The sequence below is a fragment of the Diceros bicornis genome, chromosome 5 (genome assembly GCF_020826845.1).
Source record: "Diceros bicornis minor isolate mBicDic1 chromosome 5, mDicBic1.mat.cur, whole genome shotgun sequence".
In the NCBI taxonomy this organism is placed as follows: domain Eukaryota; kingdom Metazoa; phylum Chordata; class Mammalia; order Perissodactyla; family Rhinocerotidae; genus Diceros; species Diceros bicornis.
The window spans coordinates 96448863-96469550 of record NC_080744.1 but is presented as its reverse complement, the minus strand read 5'-3'; the positions used below and the strand labels follow the sequence as shown (position 1 = coordinate 96469550).

The following is a 20688-nucleotide window of genomic DNA, read 5'->3' as shown; positions in this document are numbered from 1 at the left end:
TCCTGGGCGCGCACCAACGCACTGCTTCTCCGGCCATGCTGAGGCCGCGTCCCATATACAAGAACTAGAAGGATGTGCAGCTATGACATACAACTATCTACTGGGGCTTTGGGGGAAAAAAATAAATAAAATTAAATTAAAAAAAAAAAAAAAAAAGAACTGAGCTTAGAGAGCCCTCTGAGCTCCACGACCCCAGAGCTCTATGTTCACTCTGGCCTGGGGGGCAACTTTTCCAGCTTTGGTGGGAAAGATGAGAAACACTAGAACAAGGATATGGAAGAGTAAGAGAGGGAAGGAGGGAGGGAGAAGGAGTGTGTGTAGGTAAGCAGAGGCGTAAGTGTAGACAAAAAGGTCAACAGAAGAGAACTTCTCTTATCTAGGGGAGAACTAGCTCAGTATCTAGCTATCAACAATCTCTCAGGTCAGAAACCTTCTCCACTGGAATAAAATTTCCAGATCCTCCCAAAATTCAGCACTTCTCCCATTTTTGCTGAGTCCCTCTCTAAGAGGATATCACATACACTTCTGAGTATCTAAACTTAAAGCCATCCTCTCTAAGATCCCTTCAAAACCCGGATGATTTAACTCCATTACAGACTGGAACATCAGCGAATATGAAATGTAAAACCAACTTTCTGATTGTCAGTGAAATGTCTGAAGTGACACAATAATCAACAGTCAGTTCCTCCTCTTTCCCCACTTCCACTAACCAGTTAAATATTTTCACACAACCATCCACTACCTGCGGACAGACTCCTTCCACAGCATCGACCACAATGATGCACCCATCACAAATGCGAACAGCTGTGGAGACTTCTGAGGAGAAATCCACGTGTCCTGGAGAGTCTATCAGGTTAATCAGGTACTCCTCACGGCCTGAAATGAGATGTGAAAACACACCCTTTCAGTTGTGCAGGTACACAGCACTCTTGCTCAGGCATTCTGGAATAAGAAACCTTCTAAGAAATGACTGAATAAAGCTTAAGAAGCCAAATGCTCAATTGACAGCTATCACTCCAACTTAGGAATTCTCATGGAGGGAACTATTGACTCCAAATAGCATCTATATAAAAAGTTGAAGGACTTTACTATTCTAACAGTTACCACTTAAAAAGTGCTTACTCTGAGCCAGGCACCGTACCAGTCACACATCACTGACCCCCCGACACAATCCCGAGGAGACAAATATTACTACACCCATTTTACAGAGTAGGAGGTTGAGACTAAGGGAAGCCAGTGCCCGAGAGTGAAAGCTGTTCAGAGGGGCCAGAGCAGGAAATGCCAATTCAAAGACACCAAGCAGCTCACCCACTACTTCCCTACAGCTCCTCAACAGGCAGTGTGTGAATCTGCTCAATCGAGATTCAGCTTCACTTCTGCACAAATTTAAGGAGTCGTTACTATGTGCCAAGCAGTGTGCTGTGTGCTCTCACATATATTACCTTCTTTAATCTTCACAACAAACAAAGCATTAAGCTTGTAGTAGGGTGGCAACTCAGGTTGATCTGCTCAGTTTCAGCACTGAGTCTCACATCCCATCAGACCGCAAAGTCAGTCCCACATCCCATTAACCCCTAAGCCAGAACAACTGCCACTCTAGGTTAGAGACTTCACATTAAAACATAATTAAGTAAACCATGTAGAAAAACAGTAATTCATTAGAATTCTCCACTTTCCCCATTTACTGCTAAATTTGATATAATTCTCTTCTAAAGGCAAGATAATTATTTGAATGCTCAACACCTGCATATATACTTTACTTTTGCTCCTCCTCTCAACTCAGTGTCTTTCAACTTCTGTGTGCTCCAGAACCACTACAGGGCTGAGTATTATAATTTATAGGCCATTTAAAGGATTTTCCCCAATATAATTTCAACACCTTGACGACTTGACTTGTGCCCTAGGTGATACTGATAATGATAAAACAGCAACAACACAACAATAACCACAGCCATGGCTCACCTTTGTGGACAGCCTATTTGTGCCTGGCACTGCTCTAAGCATTTTACAGACATTATCTAATGTTTACCTACAACAAGCCTCTGCGGTACTTACTACCATCGGCCCAGTTTTACAGAGCAGGAAACTACGGCACAGAAAAGTTAAATATCTTTCTCAAGGACATCCAGCTGGAACACGACTTTGAGGTAAACTGCCTAAGATCAAACAACTCAAAATGGTAAGAGTGGAAGTTCAAGCCCTCTAACTCCAAAGACACACCTTTCACCACTACACTCAAGTTGGCTTAAGTTTCATCTCACTTGCCAAGATGCCACTGGTAGTGAATTTCTGAACACTGGGTTAAGGATTCCCAAACACACTGGGGCTCAGTGGGAAAGACTGCCATCCATTAGCAACAGATCGCCTTCTTAAATACCATCCTCCTCCTGCTTCCTGGTCTTTTCATGCAAACTGCTTTACATGGAACCTAGCTCTGCTGCACCCACCAGGGAAGGCTCCAACCAGAGAAGACTGTGGATATCTCCAAAGAAAATCAAGTTAGCCAAAGAACCAGGGGCCCAGAATAACGGCCCACTGTGCCTTAATGGAGCCTCTTACTATCAGGTCTCATTGCACCACTCTCACAGCCACCCTCTGGATAAGCACCACAGTCGCAACTAAACAAACCGGAGAAAAATTAGCAACACAAGCAGGTCCAGGGTCCTATCAACTCCCATCACAGAAAACAAAAGCCGTGAGCCTCTTGAAATCACTCAGCGTTTCCTTAGGCCATACCCTTCAGTTCATAGATAGACACGCTCAAGCCCCCAAAGGAGAGCTTTACTCAAGGTCACAAAACGAGTAGCAAGCAAGAAACACACCCAGGTCTGTCTAACGAGCTCAGTCACTTCCTATAAAGGTCTTAGACTCCTTTATACTTTGCAGCTGGGGAAACAACACTTGCTTGTTCCTTTGGCTAAACTCCAGACTACAGGGTGGGAGAATGACAAGCACTTTCCGACCCTCACTATACCTGGACCTGATACAGAAGTTTCAGAGACTGGGTCTGCTGTTAGGTTCTTTACAGGATCTAAAAGTGCACTCATACAGAAACCTCGGGCTTTCTATACAACAGCACTCTTGTCTTTTATTGGGGTTACAGACTTTTTCGAAAACACCCAGAAAAACAAACATCTATCCATACCTATCCATCCATCCATCCACCCACCCACCCACCCATCTATCCACCCCCAAATTATGCATCCAATTCAGACCTCTTGAAATTCATTCAGGGACAGCAGGTTCAGATCTAGAAGGGAACAGAAAGCTAGTGATATATCAAGTGTCTCCACCTAAAAATATGCAAAAAATTAAGTGTGTGTGATCAAATAAATTTGAAAAATTCAGCTGGCCCCTGGGGCAAGACAGGAGAGACTCACAACACACATATATATTAAAGACTCAAAGCAGCTCAAGGAAGCCTGTCCAACTTTGTTTAACGAAGTTTCCCAAACGTATTTGATCTTGAGAAAGAAGAGCCGTGGTCAGGCACACAGCTGACAAACGCAGAGCTCAGCACAGAACCAGGACTTTTGGCTCCTCCTTCAATGACCTTTTCATCTTAACTCTTTCCAAATAATTTCAAACGGAGGGGAAAAGAAGTCCAATTTTCATTAGAGAAAAAAAAGGCTGTAAGCACCACTCCTTTGCTGTGACTTTAGCCACATTATGCGTCTTGAAGACTTTTTTTTTAATTTTGTTTATTGCAGTAACATTGATTTATAACATTGTAAAAATTTCAGGTGTACATCATTATACTTCTATTTCTACATAGATTACATCATGTTCACCACCAAAATACTAATTACAACCCATCACCACACACATGTACCAAATTATCCCTTTCACCCTCCTCCCTCCCCCCTAGACTTGTTTCTTCTAATGCCACTTTTTGTGTGTGAGGATCAAACAAAAAAACATACATAAAAACAGTTGGAGGGATTATCATGTTAGATAATATTACTACTGCTAATGGAAATTATAATTTTTCAGGCATGCTAAATGATCATTCCGATCTGTAACACAACCCTGAAACTGTGTATCGGACTAATTCCTGCTATAACATTAAGGGACAGCAACTTCTGCTGCCTTATTTCCCAGGCATCCCAAAACAAATCTCATTTCAGGGGACTGATCTAAACAGCTGAGCACCAATCCATTTTTTTTTTATGTTCCAGGCAACTTGAAAAAAAAAACTTGGAAGACCCAAAGTTAATTATGGGAGACATATTCCAGACAATTTCTACTGCTGATGGGGAGTAATGGGAAAAGACTCTCTCCCTTGCCCATCGAGTCCTCTGGTTTTAAAATGCCATGGATAACTGTTTCACTGAAGGCACACATTTGTCACCAGAGCCTGCCAAAATATTTCCTCTGTGAACAGTAAAATTTCATGTAAGGAGGTCAGGGTCCAATTTCCAAAACACTGGAGATGTTCACTAAAGCACACATAGAAAGCTGACGAGAGAAAACTTTCCTTAAAACAAAAGAAGGGAGAGAGAAACACTCAAGTTATGGATGAAGATCTGCACTTCATGCAAGTGCCCTTTACGTTTCAGCGTATTAGTAGAAGACTATCGTATCTAACAACAAAAATATCAGGAACAGGGGCTGGCCCGGTGGCGCAAGCAGTTAAGTGCGCGCGCTCCGCTGCGGCGGCCCGGGGTTCGCTGGTTCGGATCCCGGGCGCGCACCGATGCACTGCTTGGTAAGCCATGCTGTGGCGGCGTCCCATATAAAGTGGAGGAAGATGGGCACAGATGTTAGCCCAGGGCCGTCTTCCTCAGCAAAAAAAAAAAAAAGGAGGAGGATTGGCGGATGTTAGCTCAGGGCTGATCTCCTCACAAAAAAAAAAAAAAAAAAACAAAAAAAAAAAAAAATATCAGGAACAGAGGCAGAACCCGAGCCACCTGAGGATGTGTTCCTGAATACTTTATTTAATAACACACATGGACATAAATTATACTCCCACTATAATCACAAGTTTCCATAGGAAATACCACTACTGTCCCTTATATATCTTAAATCAATACATAAAACATAAGTTGAAAATCAATATAGTTTATTGTTTAACAGAATTACACAACCCATTCTATCTCCTATTTGTTGACATAGGTAACAGGGTATGGCAGGGTGAGTTGTGTCTTCATGAGAAGGCTGCCACAACAAGAGGCTGTGGGTGGTTGACTCTGATGGTGTAAATGTCAAAAGTGAGGTGGTTAGGGAGGAATGAGGGAACGATGATCTAGAAACAACTACGAATAAGAAACAAATTAAGTTTTCTTGCTGCATAAACCCGTCCCAAAGTTCTCTCCAGACCTTCCTCCAACACGAAACAAACTAGACCATGTACGGGCCACTTCTGATTATCGTTTATCTCACTTGCTTTTGGTTTTTCTCAGTATCACACCAATTTACGTCAGCCACCTAGTACTACGTCCACACTCTGAACTTTGACATCACTGAGAACTTTATCTTTGAAATCCTCCTGTGTAGCTAGTAAATCTAGTAATTACACATCCACATCTTTTTTTTAATTTTTATTTATTTTTCCCCCCAAAGCCCGAGTAGACAGTTGTATGTCATAGCTGCACATCCTTCTAGTTGCTGTATGTGGGACACGGCCTCAGCATGGCCAGAGAAGAGGCGCGTCGGTGCGCGCCCAGGATCCGAACCCGGGCCGCCAGCAGCAGAGCGTGCGCACCCAACCGCTAAGCCACGGGGCGGCCCTACATCCACATCTTCCTGATTTTTCTGCTCATTGGCATTTTTGCTTGGAAGGATATAAGAATAAGAACCAGAATAAGAAAGCTTGGAATAAAAAAAGGTCGATGTTCACTTCTTGGAACACACATAAGGGTTCCAAACCTTTGCAACCTGGAGGGAAAGTCAGAGATCAAAGCTCAAGTCTCTTTCACTCAATTTCACATTGCTAATATGTGCCATTACTATAAAGCGCAGGTCCTATTGTCAGAGCAATTAAAAGAGTAATTGCACCTTACACTAAGACCCTGCAGAGGGGCATGGAGCTAAAAGACTCAACCATGCTTAAAAAGCTGATGGTGAGGCATCAAGACAAAGGGAAGGGAGAGGTTGAAGATAACAGGAGAAAAGATAATCAATAGGAGGTAAGTCCAGAGCACAGGTCTTTCACAATGACAGGGTGCAAGCAAAGATACTAATACCATTATGTTTTCAGGTGTGGTGGCAAGCAGTTGAGAGAATCCTTCCATTTTCTGTGAAACAGAAGGTAAGGATGCCACTGAGATTGAGGGGGAAGAGATGAGAGGTGGGCTGGAAGAGACTAGAAGGTTTAGAGAGCCATTGGCAAGAATGAGCAAGACCCAACAGAAGAGATATGAGAAGTCTGCAGTCCTGAGGACCAGTCAATAACCCAGCCCCAGTATAAGGAGGAAGAAGTATACAGTTAGCTCTGTCAAGGGTTAGAGTTTTGCTAGGAGGAGTATAACAGAAGGCCAAGGAAGCAAACAAACTGAGGACCTTGGCAAGACTATCCGTGAAATGACAAATCTGGACTATATACGGCAGGAAGTAATGAAGGATGCTGATGGGGTTCAAGAGACTGGAGAGCTTTATGAAGTCAAAGAATGGGTACTTCACTACATAGATGAGAAAGCTGGGAGAATCGAAGATTGTGGAGAAGGGAGAATTTAAATTTGAAATGCCAAAGATGGACAGTTCCACATGATGTTAAAATCCAGAAAGTAGCCTTGACAGTGGGTGAGTGGAGATTTAAACATCACTGTTGTTGAGAGGCCATGCTCATTCTCAGGGATGGTAAAAGCTACCCTGGCAGATTTGGGTAAAATGAAAAATTATGAGCCAGGTGACAAAGGCAATAATGAATGGGGACCGTAACTAGGAGCTGACAGTGATAAGAAAGAGTAAAGGAGAATAACTGGACACTATGAGTCTCAAAAGAGATGGAGTTTTAAAACAGAGTGGAAGAATTAAGCTTTGAACCAGAAGTAGAGAACAAGAAGAATAGCAATCCCATGTCTTAACCCAAGGATAGATGGAGCATGCAAGAATGAATGGCATTCACTTGAAACAAGTACAAGGAACGCAGTGTCCTTGGAAAACAGCCAGGAAGAAGGAGGGAACAACAACAAAAAGATGTTAAGGAAGTTTGTTTAGCTTGAAATGTTTTCAGAGTAAGTTTTGGGAAGGAAGGGAATAGTGGCAGGTTGAGGGAGGGTGTTAGAATCACAGAGAAACATGGGGAAGAGAGTACTAGAGAGGCCAGATCACGTGGCTTCCATCTTGGGCAGTGAAGAAAGACAACAGAGACGTGGGTAATGCCGGCCACAAGAGGTCTGTAGGTAGTCTCAGCAATCCCTGGTGGACAAGAGGGACTCACACTTCAGGAGGAATCAGCCATGGCCTGGACTGACTAACTTCCAAGAGACTCCTGGGCCAAATGAACAGGCTGGAAATGTAATTACCTGGTTCCCAGGACTATGACCTACTAACTACTCTGTCCTTGGGAATGTTTCGTAACCTCTGTGAACTCCATTTTGCACACATATAAAATGAGGATAATATCCATCTCACAGGGTTGCTATGAGGATTAAACAAAATCATGCAAATGAGGTAACTAGCTCAGAATCAAACTAACATGTACCCATTTTCTTAGACCTGGCATCAACTGAATGCTTCACAAAGCAAGGCATTCATTATCTAAGGAGGAAAAAATCTGACCTTCAGTCAAAGAAGGGACAACGGAACCCTTCCCTCCTAGCCTCAGTCCTAAAGAAATACGACAATAATCAGGACCACGGGTTAATGTTCACATATCCGGAAGGAAAGGGAAGCTACTGCCTCTCAATAAGACAGATGACTTTCCAGTACATGCTGGCCTTGTGAATCTGGATGGCATGGGTCAGTTTCCTCGTGGCCTGAGGAAATCTCCTTTGGAGATTAAGACCAGAGAGCAAGAGCTGAAACCCACAGCGGTGAAAATCCCCCACCTGCCCATGACTACTAACCCCTATAGAGGTGTTTACAAAGAGGTGAACTTGCATTTGGATCTCTCTGCAGAAAGCCATGCCATATCCTTGGTCTCCACATTTGGAGTACATCCAAGCTACACGTGGCTGCCACTTGGGTGAATCCTGAGTGTCCCCTTGAACCAGGTTGCTAGGTGGGCTATATCCTGAAGTTACAAACTGAAAGTCTATAAGTTAAAGCCTGCTGCAATTTGTTCTACGTGATATTTAACAATTTTTAAATAAGTTGCCAATACTTTAAAAACTGGAAGATTTCACCAAAAATCTCAATGCTAACTTTTCTTGAAAAAACAGATTCCCACAAGGCATCAGTCAGCTGGAGCTGAATGGCACTTGCCCCCACCTGGAGGGGAGGAGCGACTGTTTCATGGGTGGGCACAATTCACTTTCCAGCCCTTAACAGTCCCACCCAGACTGCCTCACTCACTTAGAGGTCAACACCAACACCACATCAAGAACTCATAATATAGTACTTTATCATCACATTTGACTGGTGTTGGAATAAGCAGTTAACTATTTGGGGGGAAAATTAAGTTATATATCTACTTCACAGCTTGCATGCACGTATGGGCACACATGCACACAATAACTGTTGGATTAAATGTAAAAACTGACAACAAAATAAGAGGCAGTAAAACTAGGAGTGACTTTTATTTCATTCTTGTGTTTTACTGTATATTCTATAACATACTGAATTTTCTATAATGTAAATTTAAAATTTTTAAAAAGACAAATTAGAATGAAAAGTTCATTTCAGAAGTTCTGCAATAGCAATATTTGCTCACAGATATAAAGAATGGCTACGAGTAGAAATGACAGCAATCTGCCTTTTGAGACTATTCAAAGAACAGTCCATGAATTTAAAATTATTTAACCCATTTGAGTACATTTCTCCCATCTGTATTTGCATTCTAGGTTAAAGGATTCAAAGGTATTATATCCCCTTAGGATTTTTTATAGAATGTGTATTGTTGGGAGTATCTCCTCACTCTTGAAATAACCAGATAGATGTATGGTATTCTTGTGGGAGGGGCACAAAGACAGGTGGGTAAGAAACAGGAAAATAACGAGGTTTAACAATATGGTCCCAACATTTGTACACTGTACAAATGTACACTGTACATTTTGGTCACAAATGTCAAGATGAGAGAGGCTGCATTTTCTCAAGGAAGAACTAGGTCCCTGGAAAATGCTAAGATAGAGTAGTCATATCGATAGTTTTCAACATCATTTCTATAATTATGCTTGGTTTTTGTAAGTTTGTTTACTTTAAACTAGAAAAATATCTTCTTTCAATGCTAATAAGGATTTAAAAAATTTTTGAAAGCCAGTTAAGAGTCACAACTAGAAAGGACTTAACCTTTAATATAGAGATTCTCAACTAAGAGAGCATTTGGAAAGAGGTGGGAAGGAGGGGAAGACATGGTAAATAAAAATCACCTATGAAGTTTCTTCAGCCATCAGGTTTCCCTCCTCCAGAAGGGTGCTCCCCTTCAGATTGTCCCACCTTCATAGGAGAAAAGACCCCATTCCGCAGAATCAGTGCTGGGATACAAATAAGAATGTACCTCATCTCTCAGGTGTTCTGGGAGCATATGGCTCAGTCAACATCCCCAACTTTTATCCCCATTTTGCAGATGTAGAAAACAAGGCTCTGCACTAATTGTCAAGTGCACTGACGGCCTAACCCAAAGCACCTTCTAGGCAGTCATGCTCACAGAGAAACATGTTTGATACTTTATGACTCCACGCCCATCACCACTGATCAGACTAGGAGGTGACCGTCCAACCCAGGGGTTGCCAATCCATAAGTGCAACCTCTGCCATAGTGTGGCCTAAAAAGATAAGCTGGGCCACAACCTGCTCTTGAGAATGTGTGCTCAGAAATACAAGAGAAAGAAGCAGGAAGCAATAGAAATAGGGCAAAAAAACAAGAGGTGAGATGAGGGGTCAGGGCAAGTTGAGTTTACGAGGGTGAAGACACTAAGAATACACAAAAGCTATGAGACAAAGAAAAGACTTACAGAGTAATAACAGAGACAAAAACAGAGAACTAAACCCAGAGTTTACAAACAGTGGAGTTCCAGAGGGAAGATCCATTAACTTTTACTGATGGTCTCTAAGGCGCTTTTGGATCCAGAATCAACATGATTTCAGCTTCTATGAGATGTCACTCCAATAACGCTTCTGTTTTTTGATTTTCATGAATATTGTTTCCAGTTTGAAAGTTTCACACATATTCTTTCAATAAGCCACCCCAACCCAAGCTAGCTTAAGTCTCTGTTCTGTGCAATCAAGAAAGCCTGTTTAAAACAAACAGATCGAGTTGCCCAAGGTCATAGAGTTCAACAAAATAGAGGTTAGACCATTCAACTCCCAAAGTCCTACGGCCATTCTCCTACAGTACCATATCAGAAAGACAGAAGTGAATTGGAATGGGTGAATGTTAGCTAAATAAGACTCCCCTCAAAGAGAACAGTCATGCCCCACACAGTACGTCCCTTGGTGTCAGTGCCAGAGATATGAAGGATGAACCACAGGTCAGTCCATTAGGGAAATGAAAAATATCTTTATTATTTTCTTCTAATTATAAAATTTTATTTTCTTCTAATTATAAAAACACACATTTTGTGTAAAATTTCCAAACAGTACAAAAATAAATATTTTGAAAAGTGCGAGTTTTGCATAATCCAGCCCTGGAGATAACTACTGTCAAGATTTTGGTTATGTATCCTTCCAGACATCTTTATCTACATACATAATAAATTTTTATTACCAAAACACATTCATATCTTACAAGAATTTACTCTGCAACTTGCTTTTTGTCTCTTAACATGCTTTTTCTATATAATTACATATAGATCAAACAGTTGCTTTAACAGCTGCATAGCATTTCATAACATGGATGTATCTGTTTACCTAACCATTTTCCAAAGACAGGCATTAAGGTTGTTGGCGTTTTTTTCACTGATACAAACTTTTTGGTGAATATCAATGAACATATATCTCACAGGTACGACTTTGTATGACACCTGTATGACTATTTCTGTCAGATAAATTCCTCGAAGTGTTATTGTCAAAATGACCTCCTGATTTGGGGATAGTGAGCTGTAATGATCATGGCAACCCACAGTGAAGTAAGACTCGAAATCCAATACACAGGCCATAGGATAGAATAAGGATCCAGCCAGGAAATGGAACACTAAGGCTGAACCAGCAAGGTCCTAAGACTCCTGACTTTCCTTATGAAAAAATCCATACAATCACCTGGGTGGATAGGGGGCAGGTGTGAACTGCCAGTTGTTCTGCTCTCAGGCCAGTCAGATGTCCCCATCTGCATCCAAGTCTGGACAGCCTGACTCTGACAATAAATCATTTGGAGAGGCCAAAATGAAATTTGCAGAACATAAAGCAAAGAAACGGAGGCATGCAATTAATTCAGGAAAAGAAAGGAAGACACAGAAGATACAAAACTATTTTTCTTTAAAACACAGACTCATTTACCTTCTGTATAATGTAGTGAAATGGCACTGGATTTCATAGTGATCCCTCGGATCTGTTCATCTTCTCTGCTGTCCATGTATCTTAACTGTAAAAATGCAACATATGCATTCTTACTTCCCAATGAATTAAAATATAACATTAAAATGGAATGATTTGGACTTTTGCTTTAAATACTTAAATTTTAAACTAAAAAGCCTTTTGTATTTTTTTTAAAGGGAGTGGAGCTGCAGAAGGGAAGCTGTTGGGGAAGAGAAATAGACAACTTGAAAGATATAATCACTTTCCAAATGTATTCAAACACTGCATACCCTCCCGAGTGTTGCTCATTCAAATTTCAGCCATGAATGACTAGGTAGTCCATCAGCAATTCAGAGAAAGTAAAGTATTTGGGGAAATTCCTTCTATTCATCAAGAACACAGCCATTCTTTTCCTATTCATAGGCTGTTCAACAAAGTCTGAGCAGAGACTGAAATAGAAGGTCTCTAAAGGTGTGAGAAGTCTTCACTCCTTTTCCCAAATTAGCAAATTTTAAACACATTTTTTAAAAAACAATGATACAGTAGAAGATATTTATAACATCACCATTTGGCTGATGGCTTTCATAAAGCATTAATGCCCACAAACATCTCATTCTCTAGGCTTTGCAGTGCATCAGTAGTGATAGTGGCTTCGAATAACTGAAGAACCCATCCCTTTCCAACTCCTCAGCCCTAAGGCACCTCACTAATCTCCTTCCTCCCTCTCCCGAAAGATCTTTTCCCTGCCCTGCCTTATTTCTCTCCACTGTCAAACTTTTGAAAAATTCTTAACCTTTGCATTTATTCATTTCTTCCACTCAAAAGCCTTGAGACTAACTTATTGATATGAGATTGCCAAATTTATTCACCCACGTTAATTCTTTAATTTTCAGAGAGGGTTCCATTCCCACAGCTCTGGCAAAACCAAACTCCTAAAAGCTACCAATGACCTCTGGCAAAACACAACCATCCTTTTCAATTCTCACTCTTCTTGATTTCAGTGTGGCATTAGACAGACATAGCTAATAACCCTCTGTGTGCGTGTGTGCTCACACCGCACACATGAATTTCTTCCAGGAGTTTGAAATCTCCTAGTTTTCTTCCCATCTCTCCTTGAATCGCACTGCTGGATCCCCTTCACCTCTCCAACCTCTCAGGTCTTCCTCCCAAAAATCTCAGTCCCTTGTTATTCTTCTATATGTGTGTTTTTAAGCAGTGAGTTGACACAAAACATGTATAAGGCAGAAAGAATAACAATACATTGAACACCTGTGTATGCACCATCCTATTTAAGAAAGAAAAAAAAGGTTTCTGTTACTTTTGAAGTCCCCTGTGCCCCTGGCTCAGAGGTAACCACTATCCTGAATTTTATCTTGTTCATTAGCTTGCTTTCTTTATAATTTTAAAAAATATGAGTATCACTAAGCAATATATCACTTAGAGTTGCAGGTTCTGGGCCTTATACAAATGGAGTATATATATATAAACTTATTTATTTTTCTGTCACTTTGTCTTTCTTTGCTCAATATTATATTCCTGAGATTCATACATATTGATGGAGGTAGTTATAGTTCATTAATTCTCATTACTGTAGGATTCCACTACACAAATCCACCACACCTTATTCATCCATTCTGTTAGTGATGGACACGTAGATTGAGTCTGGTTTCTGTAACTATAACTGAGCTGCTATTAACAGTCGGGTGTATGTCTCTTGGTACACTATCTAGGAGTGGAATTTCTGAGTTATTAAATGTGCACATCTCCAACCTTACCAGATATTTCCAAATTGTTTTCTAAAGTAGTTGGACTGTTCTACACTCTGAACAGTGGAACAGTGCTTCTGTTGCTCTGCAACCTCAGCAACACTTGAAGTTATCAGACTTTATTTTTTAAATCAGATGGATGATAAATAATATTTTGTGGTTTTAAATTACATTTCTCCAATTATTAACGGGATTATCTTTTTGTAAGTTTATTGTACTACCATTTGGTATTCCTCTTCTGTGAGTTTCTTATTCAAGATTTTTCTCCATCTTTTTTTTGGTTGTATTACAGGTCTATTTTCTTTTGGATAGGAGTTATTTATAGTCTCTGAATATTAGACCTTTGTCAAATATATGTGTGTTATTAATATTTTCCCCCCGTTACCAGGCTTGTCTTTTCACTTTCTTTATGGTATCTTCTGATAAATAGATGTGCTTAGTTTTAATGTAGCTGAGTCAATCAAACTTTTACATAATGGTGTGCACTTTTTTTGTCTTATATAAGAAATCTTCCCTTAAAGTCACAAAAGTATTGTCCTATATTATTTTCTAAAAGTTTTACAGTTTTGCCTTTCACATCTAAGTATTTTTAACCAAGTGCGATTGATTTTTACACATGCTGTTAAGGAAAGGTCCAGTTCTCTTTTTTTTCCACATAGATATCCACTGTCCAAGGACAACGTATTGAGAGGTTCAGCTTTTCCCTACAGGTCTGAAATGCCAGCTCCGTGATAAGTGAGACTCCCTGCTTCTAGGCCTGCTATCCCGGGCCATCAATTTTATCCCTCGGCTGATTGCAAACCACAGCTTACAATAGATTCACAATAAGTCTTGCTATCTGGTAAGACATATTCCACACCCTACTCTTCTTCTTAGATGTCTTGGCTATTACTGGCCCTTTGCTCTTCTGTATGGATTTTAGAATCAGCATATCAAGTTCAAAAAAAAAAAAGGTTGGAATTTTTACTGGGACTGCCAAATCTACAGATCAATAGGAAGAATCCTGTCATTTTAAGAATACTGAGTCTGCCAATCCACGATCATGGTATACCTCTCCATTTATTTAAGTTTTCTCCAATATCATCTCACAGGTACATTTTTAATGCTATTTAAGTGGTATATTTTTTAAATTATATTTTCTATTTATTGCTCATGTATAAATTCTCTTTCAATGACTTTTGTATCCTGAAATCTGCTAAATTCTTATTAATATCCTAGCAATTTATCTGTATACTCTTTCAGTTTTCCACAAAGTCATATCATCTATTAATAATGCAGCTGTTTCTTCCTTTCCAAAACTCATACTTTTTACTTTTTTTTCTTGCCTTGTTGTTGCAGCTAGAACGTCTAGCGTAATGTAAAATAGAAGCTGTAATACAATGAACAAAAGGGTCCAAAGCCACCCTTGCCTTATCCCTAAATATAAACAGAAGAGTTTCAACACTTCATCAAGTTCAATCTTCACTGCAGGATTTTTTGTAGATACTCCATATCAGATTATGGAAACTCCCTTCTAAACCTACTTTGCTAACAAGTTTTATCATACAGGAGACTGAATTTTATTGAATGTCTTCTGAGTCTACTGAAATGATCATGATTTTCTTCCTTTAATCTGTTAACATGCTGAAATTACATCAAACCAATCTTGAATTCTTTGGGATAAACTCTATTTGGTTATGAAGAACTAAGTTTCTATATAATTCCAGATTCTGTTTTATAATAATGATAATTTTATATCTACAATCATAAGGTTATCATGTAATGTTCCTGTCTTGTATTTTCCTTAACAGACTTTTTGTCATCAAGGTTATGCCATCTTCCCATGATCTGGAGAGTAGTCCCTGTTTTTTCCCCCGCTATACTTTGGAATGGTTCATTAATGTTTTGGTAAAACTAGAGAGTTGAACCATGTGACTTCTTTGTTGAAATATTTTTGCCAACCAATTCAATTTCTTAAATTTACAGTCATGTTTTCTATTTCTTCTTGATTCTATTTTGGTAAGTTATAGTGCTCCAGACATTTTTCCATTTCTCCATTTTTAAGCTTATTGCCATGAAGTTGTTCATTATATCCAATTACCTCTTTAATCTCTACAGCATTTTTCTTCCCTAGTATCACATATTCCTTCCTCCTTTCTTTTTTTCTTGATCAATTTTGCTAGTTATCAGTTGAATTACAAGATGATCATAAATTGTCTATATTGCCAGTAATTTTTTTAAATTAATAGACTTTATCTTTTTAGAGCAATTTTAAGTCTACAGAAAAATTGATTGGAAAGTATAGAGGTTCCCAAATATCTCCTCCGCGACTACACACGCAGTTTCCCCTATTATTTACATCTTGTATTAGTGTGGTACACGTTACAATTAATGAACCAATATCAACACAGTATTATTAAATAAAGTCCATAGTTTAATTAGGGGTCATTCTTTAAATGTATAATGACATGTCCATCATTATTATATCATACTTGTTAGCTGTATTAATCTTTTCCAAAAACAAAGTTTGGCTTCACTGGTCTTTTCTATGAAATGTTTGTTTTCTACTTCATTAATTTGTGCTTTAGTATTTCCTTTTATCTACTTACTTTAGAGTTATTGTACTTGTTGTAACTTCTCAAGTGGGAAAAACACAAGCACTTTATTATTTCACTCAACCTAGTTTTTTCCAGCTTCCTCTAGACAGTGTCTTGGGCCAGTTCTCCATTCAACTTGCCTCAAATGTCCTATTCTTCCTTCAGTCTCCTAGGCCTGCTTTTTTGATTCAATTTTGCTTCTCTATCTCCTCTTCTCTCTATGCCCAGTCACCTGATAAATTCTGCTGATTAGATCTTAAATTCATTAGGGAGAGGAATATCTCCATTTTTCTACAGCAAATAAATTCCAAGTCCTTTCAACTCACAGCTAGAAACAAAGATCTCTTTAATTTCATTTTCTAAAATACTATTTTCATCACAACTCTCACACTTCAGAAGTCTTCCTTTGATAGCCTTCGAGGTTTTCTATAATCTGATACAGTCTCTCTACAGTAGTCTCCACAGTAGCATTTTCCCTCTCAGTAGTCTCTAGGCAAATGTTCCACTCAAATCAAGCACAAAACACAAATTAGCCTTTACCCACTTTATCCACGTTATTTCCTCCACTTGATGGTTTCTCTGCCTTCTCCTTAAACCACCCAACTCATCCACTGTGAAAAATCTCCTCAGTTGAAATCTTCCAGTCATGCCAGGCTATCACTTGACTTGCAGCAAAAACTCATTTTTGTATGTATAAAATATTAACATAAAGTAATATAAGGCACTATAGAAATACCTTTTTCTCAACATCTATTTTATCTTGCTAAATAGATTGGCAGCTTCTTAGATGCATGAACTATGCTTTATACTTTTTTGGGATCTCTAAGAACACAGCAAATGGCTCATCACATTGTAGATAGCTGATACTTACTGAAATGCAAAAAGTATTTATCAAATATAACAACATACCTTGCCTGCTAGGCGGCTGGAGATGATTCCATTACTAGATATAAGACAGTCAGCCAAAGTAGTTTTTCCTGTTAAAATAACAATATTAATTCAAATCTATTTTTTTTTTCCAAAAGAGGGAGATGGATTGTATCTACAGATTTAACATCTGACCGTAAGAATTGGTTTAGCAAAGAATCCCTATTTATCTATACTGAGGAAAGCAAGACATAATAAGCATTTTAAGGAGTTTAATAATTAGACTTTTAACTAGAGTAGCATCCGGAAGGACACAGATTCCGGCACTCTACAGTGCCATAATCTGTTAACTCCAACCCTGTGGACTTCATCGACCTCATCTGATAAGTTGTTCAAGCAACTTTTTTTAAGCACAGAGCTTTTTTTAAAATTGAGGCATAATTTACAGAGTAAAATGTACAGACTCTTAAGTGATGAGACAAACCACTGTGCCAATCAAAATAGAGAACATTGGACAACTTGTACAGTTACTAAAATCTGTCCTACAAGAATTTGATCAAGTTTATTGTAATTATTATATCAATCTTCCAATATCTATAACAGTGACCATGCCTATAAACTTAAAGATAGCTCAGAACAACAAAAGGATAGCACAGCAATCATTTTTGTCTCGGAATGGTATACTGGGTAAAACATCACCAAGAAACAACAGAACATAATCTTCTGCCACATTTCCCTGTATGGTCTTAGCTGGCATTTGCCAGTCAAACTGTCTTAAGAAAAATATTTCTTTAGCAAAGAAATTCAGGAGATTTACCAGTATCTCCTACTGTTTGTAAGCCTGTGGAGGGCATCAGCTACACTGTAGCTACCGATGCTACCTAGTATCCAAACAAAGACCTAGGAATCTACTTTATAATAAAAGAAACTCTTCGTACATTCAAGTACACACTTATGGCTACCTTTATTAACTCTACACAATTTCAAGTAGTACAAACAGGTAACTTTGTTTAAAGAACGCTGCCCGTATATATAATTACTGCAGCTGGGCTGGAGTAACAAAAGGAGGGTTTTTTCTTCAAAACAAACAAGTCTCTACTGCACCTGAGGAATTTAGCAAAGCTATGGAATCTGTGTGAAATAGAGACCAATCAACAGGAGCACTGAAGACCTTTAATACTGTGTTACCTGTTTGCCATGTAAATATTATGTGTTAGCATATAATCCTAGAACATCACCTTCCTGCTATCCAATGGAGTAGGATTCATTCCAAGCATGGCAAGCACATATCCCCTACAATGTAGTGCCAAGAAAGCAGGGACTTTGCTTTATTCGTGGCTATATCCCTGGGACCAGAACGATGCTTGGCATATAAGAAACATTCAATGAATATTTCTTGAATGAATAAATGAATTACAGGTTTCCTAGGACAGTACTATTTTAACATAATTTTAAAGAGTAAATTTAAAAGTAATTTGTTATACACACACATGCCACTCACTTGCCACATGATTTAACTCACAAAGCAAAAAAATACTTTTGTCAAACCTCACGTCCTCAAAATGTGAGCAGTGTAATTATAAAAACTCATGGCGGCAGGGTTAGTCACTGGATCTGTATATAAAACTCATTCTCAGTCGGCTTCACCTATAAAGTGATCCATTACTTCCCCTTTCAGTTGCCATACTACTTCACTTCAGCTATTTTGTCAATGGCAATAGCGACCTGACCTCTTTTCTGCCTTTCAATTCATCCTAAACACTTCCACCAGACTAATCTTTGTAATGTACTACTTGATTACAACACCCCTGCTTTATTTTGTTCTCCCAATGGCTCCCCAGTACCTAATAATAAACGTTAATGATCATCATCATGATAAAGCATGTACCTGCCAAGGGCTTCTTATTACATTTAATCCTCACAACCCTATGAGGTAGGTACAGTTTTCATCCCCGTTTACAGATATTCTATACTGAAGCTCAAAAAGCAAAGTAACCTGAAATGGAGTTCTGAACTCAGGATGTCTAACTGCAGAGCTGGAGCACTTAACCCTTATCCCAGTGCCTCACTGGCATCAAGGGCTCCATGCAATACGGCCCAGCCTGCCTCTTCACTTTCATCTATTATTTCCTCACCTTCAGGATAGTAAGTAGGTTTTATTTCACATACCCATTCCCATCACTTTGCTGTGGCTACCTGAACTAAGAAGTTTGAAACTAAGAGCAGTCTTAGCAGGAAGCAATGTTTTGGTGTAACAGCAATGCCAGTCAGAAGCATACACACCACGCCTTAGCTATCCCTGCCCTTTCACGTCCTGGGCTTCAGTCACATACACTTCCTTTTCCCCTTGCTGACACTATTCCCACTTGGAATGTGTGTCTCCATCTGCCATCCTGAATCCCCCTTCAAGGGTCATCTCTAATACTAACTATGTTGTGAAGCCCTTTTCTTAACCCATTCCTAGCTTCCCAAACCTCTAGTTCTCCCAACCCTGATAGTCTACTTTTTGCCTGTCTCATTTTGCACTGCCTCAACCCCCAAATTGCCCCTAGACCTGGGCTGGTGCCCTATTCATAAACCTCTACCTAGCAAAATACCTTGAACCTAGTAGACGTTCAATAAATATCTCAGGAGTTAAAAAGAATCACAAAACACAGGTTCTGAGGATACTATGTCAAGACTGTAAACTTTTTATATGACTAAGCCATTTCAAAAATTCTTCACGTTTCAACAAAAACTCAACTTCGCATTTAAAAAACAATGCAATAAACTATATAGAAGAATGCTAATCACTAGTTAGTTGTGTTCATTTCAAATGCTGTACAGCGTGCTTCTCTAACATCATTTTAGAGGAAATAAGACTTGCTTCTTCGCAAGTATCACTCTCGACTGCCCACAGCGTCACTCCACTGACACACGTGGAGACACAATCCCTTAATTATGGAAAATAAGCCATTTAAAAAGGATTCTTACCATGGTCAACATGAGCCAAAACACAGATATTCCTGATGTTGGCAGTGTTTTTCTGGAGTTGAATCATCTTATCCAAACTATTGAGCACCATGGTCACTTATTTCCTGTGACTAAAAATTAAATATGTATTACAAATGGCACATGGGCCAAAGGTCAGAGCATAAATTTTTTTTTGTTAATGCAGGGAGCTGACCAGGCTTCTCAAGTCCCTTAAACTAAGAACCCAATGACCTAGATTACTGACGGACTATACCCACCCAGGCCCAAGTCCAACCTGAGCACGTAACCAAACACCGTATCACGACCCGACTCGCGGAGCTCGCTCTTCCTGGGCCGCGGTGAACCACGCAGCCCGTGGGTGGGGGCTGGGAGCACAGGAGCAGCAGTGGCCGCCGCCGGGCGGGCGCTCGGGTACACGCCTCCGGTCAGCGACCACACGGAGGAAGGGCCGCAGGCAGGAGCGGAGAGGACGCCGACCTCTCCCTCCCCCGCTCGGTGTCCCTCCAGGCCCCCCGTCCTATCGTCCTCGCTCGCCTTCACCGGAAGTGAGACACCGGCTCCACCACTGCTTATGAGCCCCAAGAAAGTTCCGAGCCACGTGCCGACTAACCACGCAGCTGCACTCAGCGTCTTCCTTCCATCCTTCTGGAACGAGAAGAACGCTGACTCCACGTTCCCTTCATCTCCGTGGGGCCCCGCATTCGCTCTCCTCGAGGACCCCGGGTCCACACAGAGGAGCGGCCGCCCGCCCCGCCGCCGCTACCCGGTCCCCACCGCGGCCCGAGGAGGACGCCGGACCCCGCGCGCACCCACCGGCTCCGGCCGTCCCGCAGCTCCGCCCGGACCCCCGCGCCGGCCACACCACCCACGTCGGCGGCGCCAACAGCGCCGCTAGCCCCCAACGCCCAAGCCGGGGGAGGAGCCGGCCGGCGCACGACCTTTGACCCGCGTGCG

General features: G+C 40.4%; 1 protein-coding gene across 4 annotated transcripts in view; it reads right to left on the bottom strand.

Annotated features, from left to right (window-relative positions):
• The window catches only part of EFL1 (elongation factor like GTPase 1), a 130227-nt gene extending 109602 nt beyond the window's left edge, over positions 1–20625 (bottom strand). The window contains exons 1-5 of one of the 4 annotated variants that reach the window (XM_058542569.1): positions 20548–20625; positions 19735–19844; positions 16804–16871; positions 11535–11619; positions 743–876 (exon numbers count right to left, since the gene is read on the bottom strand). In XM_058542569.1, the coding sequence (XP_058398552.1) occupies positions 743–876; positions 11535–11619; positions 16804–16871; positions 19735–19825 (378 nt within the window). In that variant the 5' untranslated portion in view covers positions 19826–19844; positions 20548–20625. Of the gene's footprint in view, positions 1–742; positions 877–11297; positions 11392–11534; positions 11620–16803; positions 16872–19734; positions 19845–19991; positions 20128–20547 lie in introns of those variants that run through there. The other 3 variants (XM_058542568.1, XM_058542570.1, XM_058542571.1) reach the window with 3 other exon arrangements.
• Positions 20626–20688: the final 63 nt, after the last annotated feature.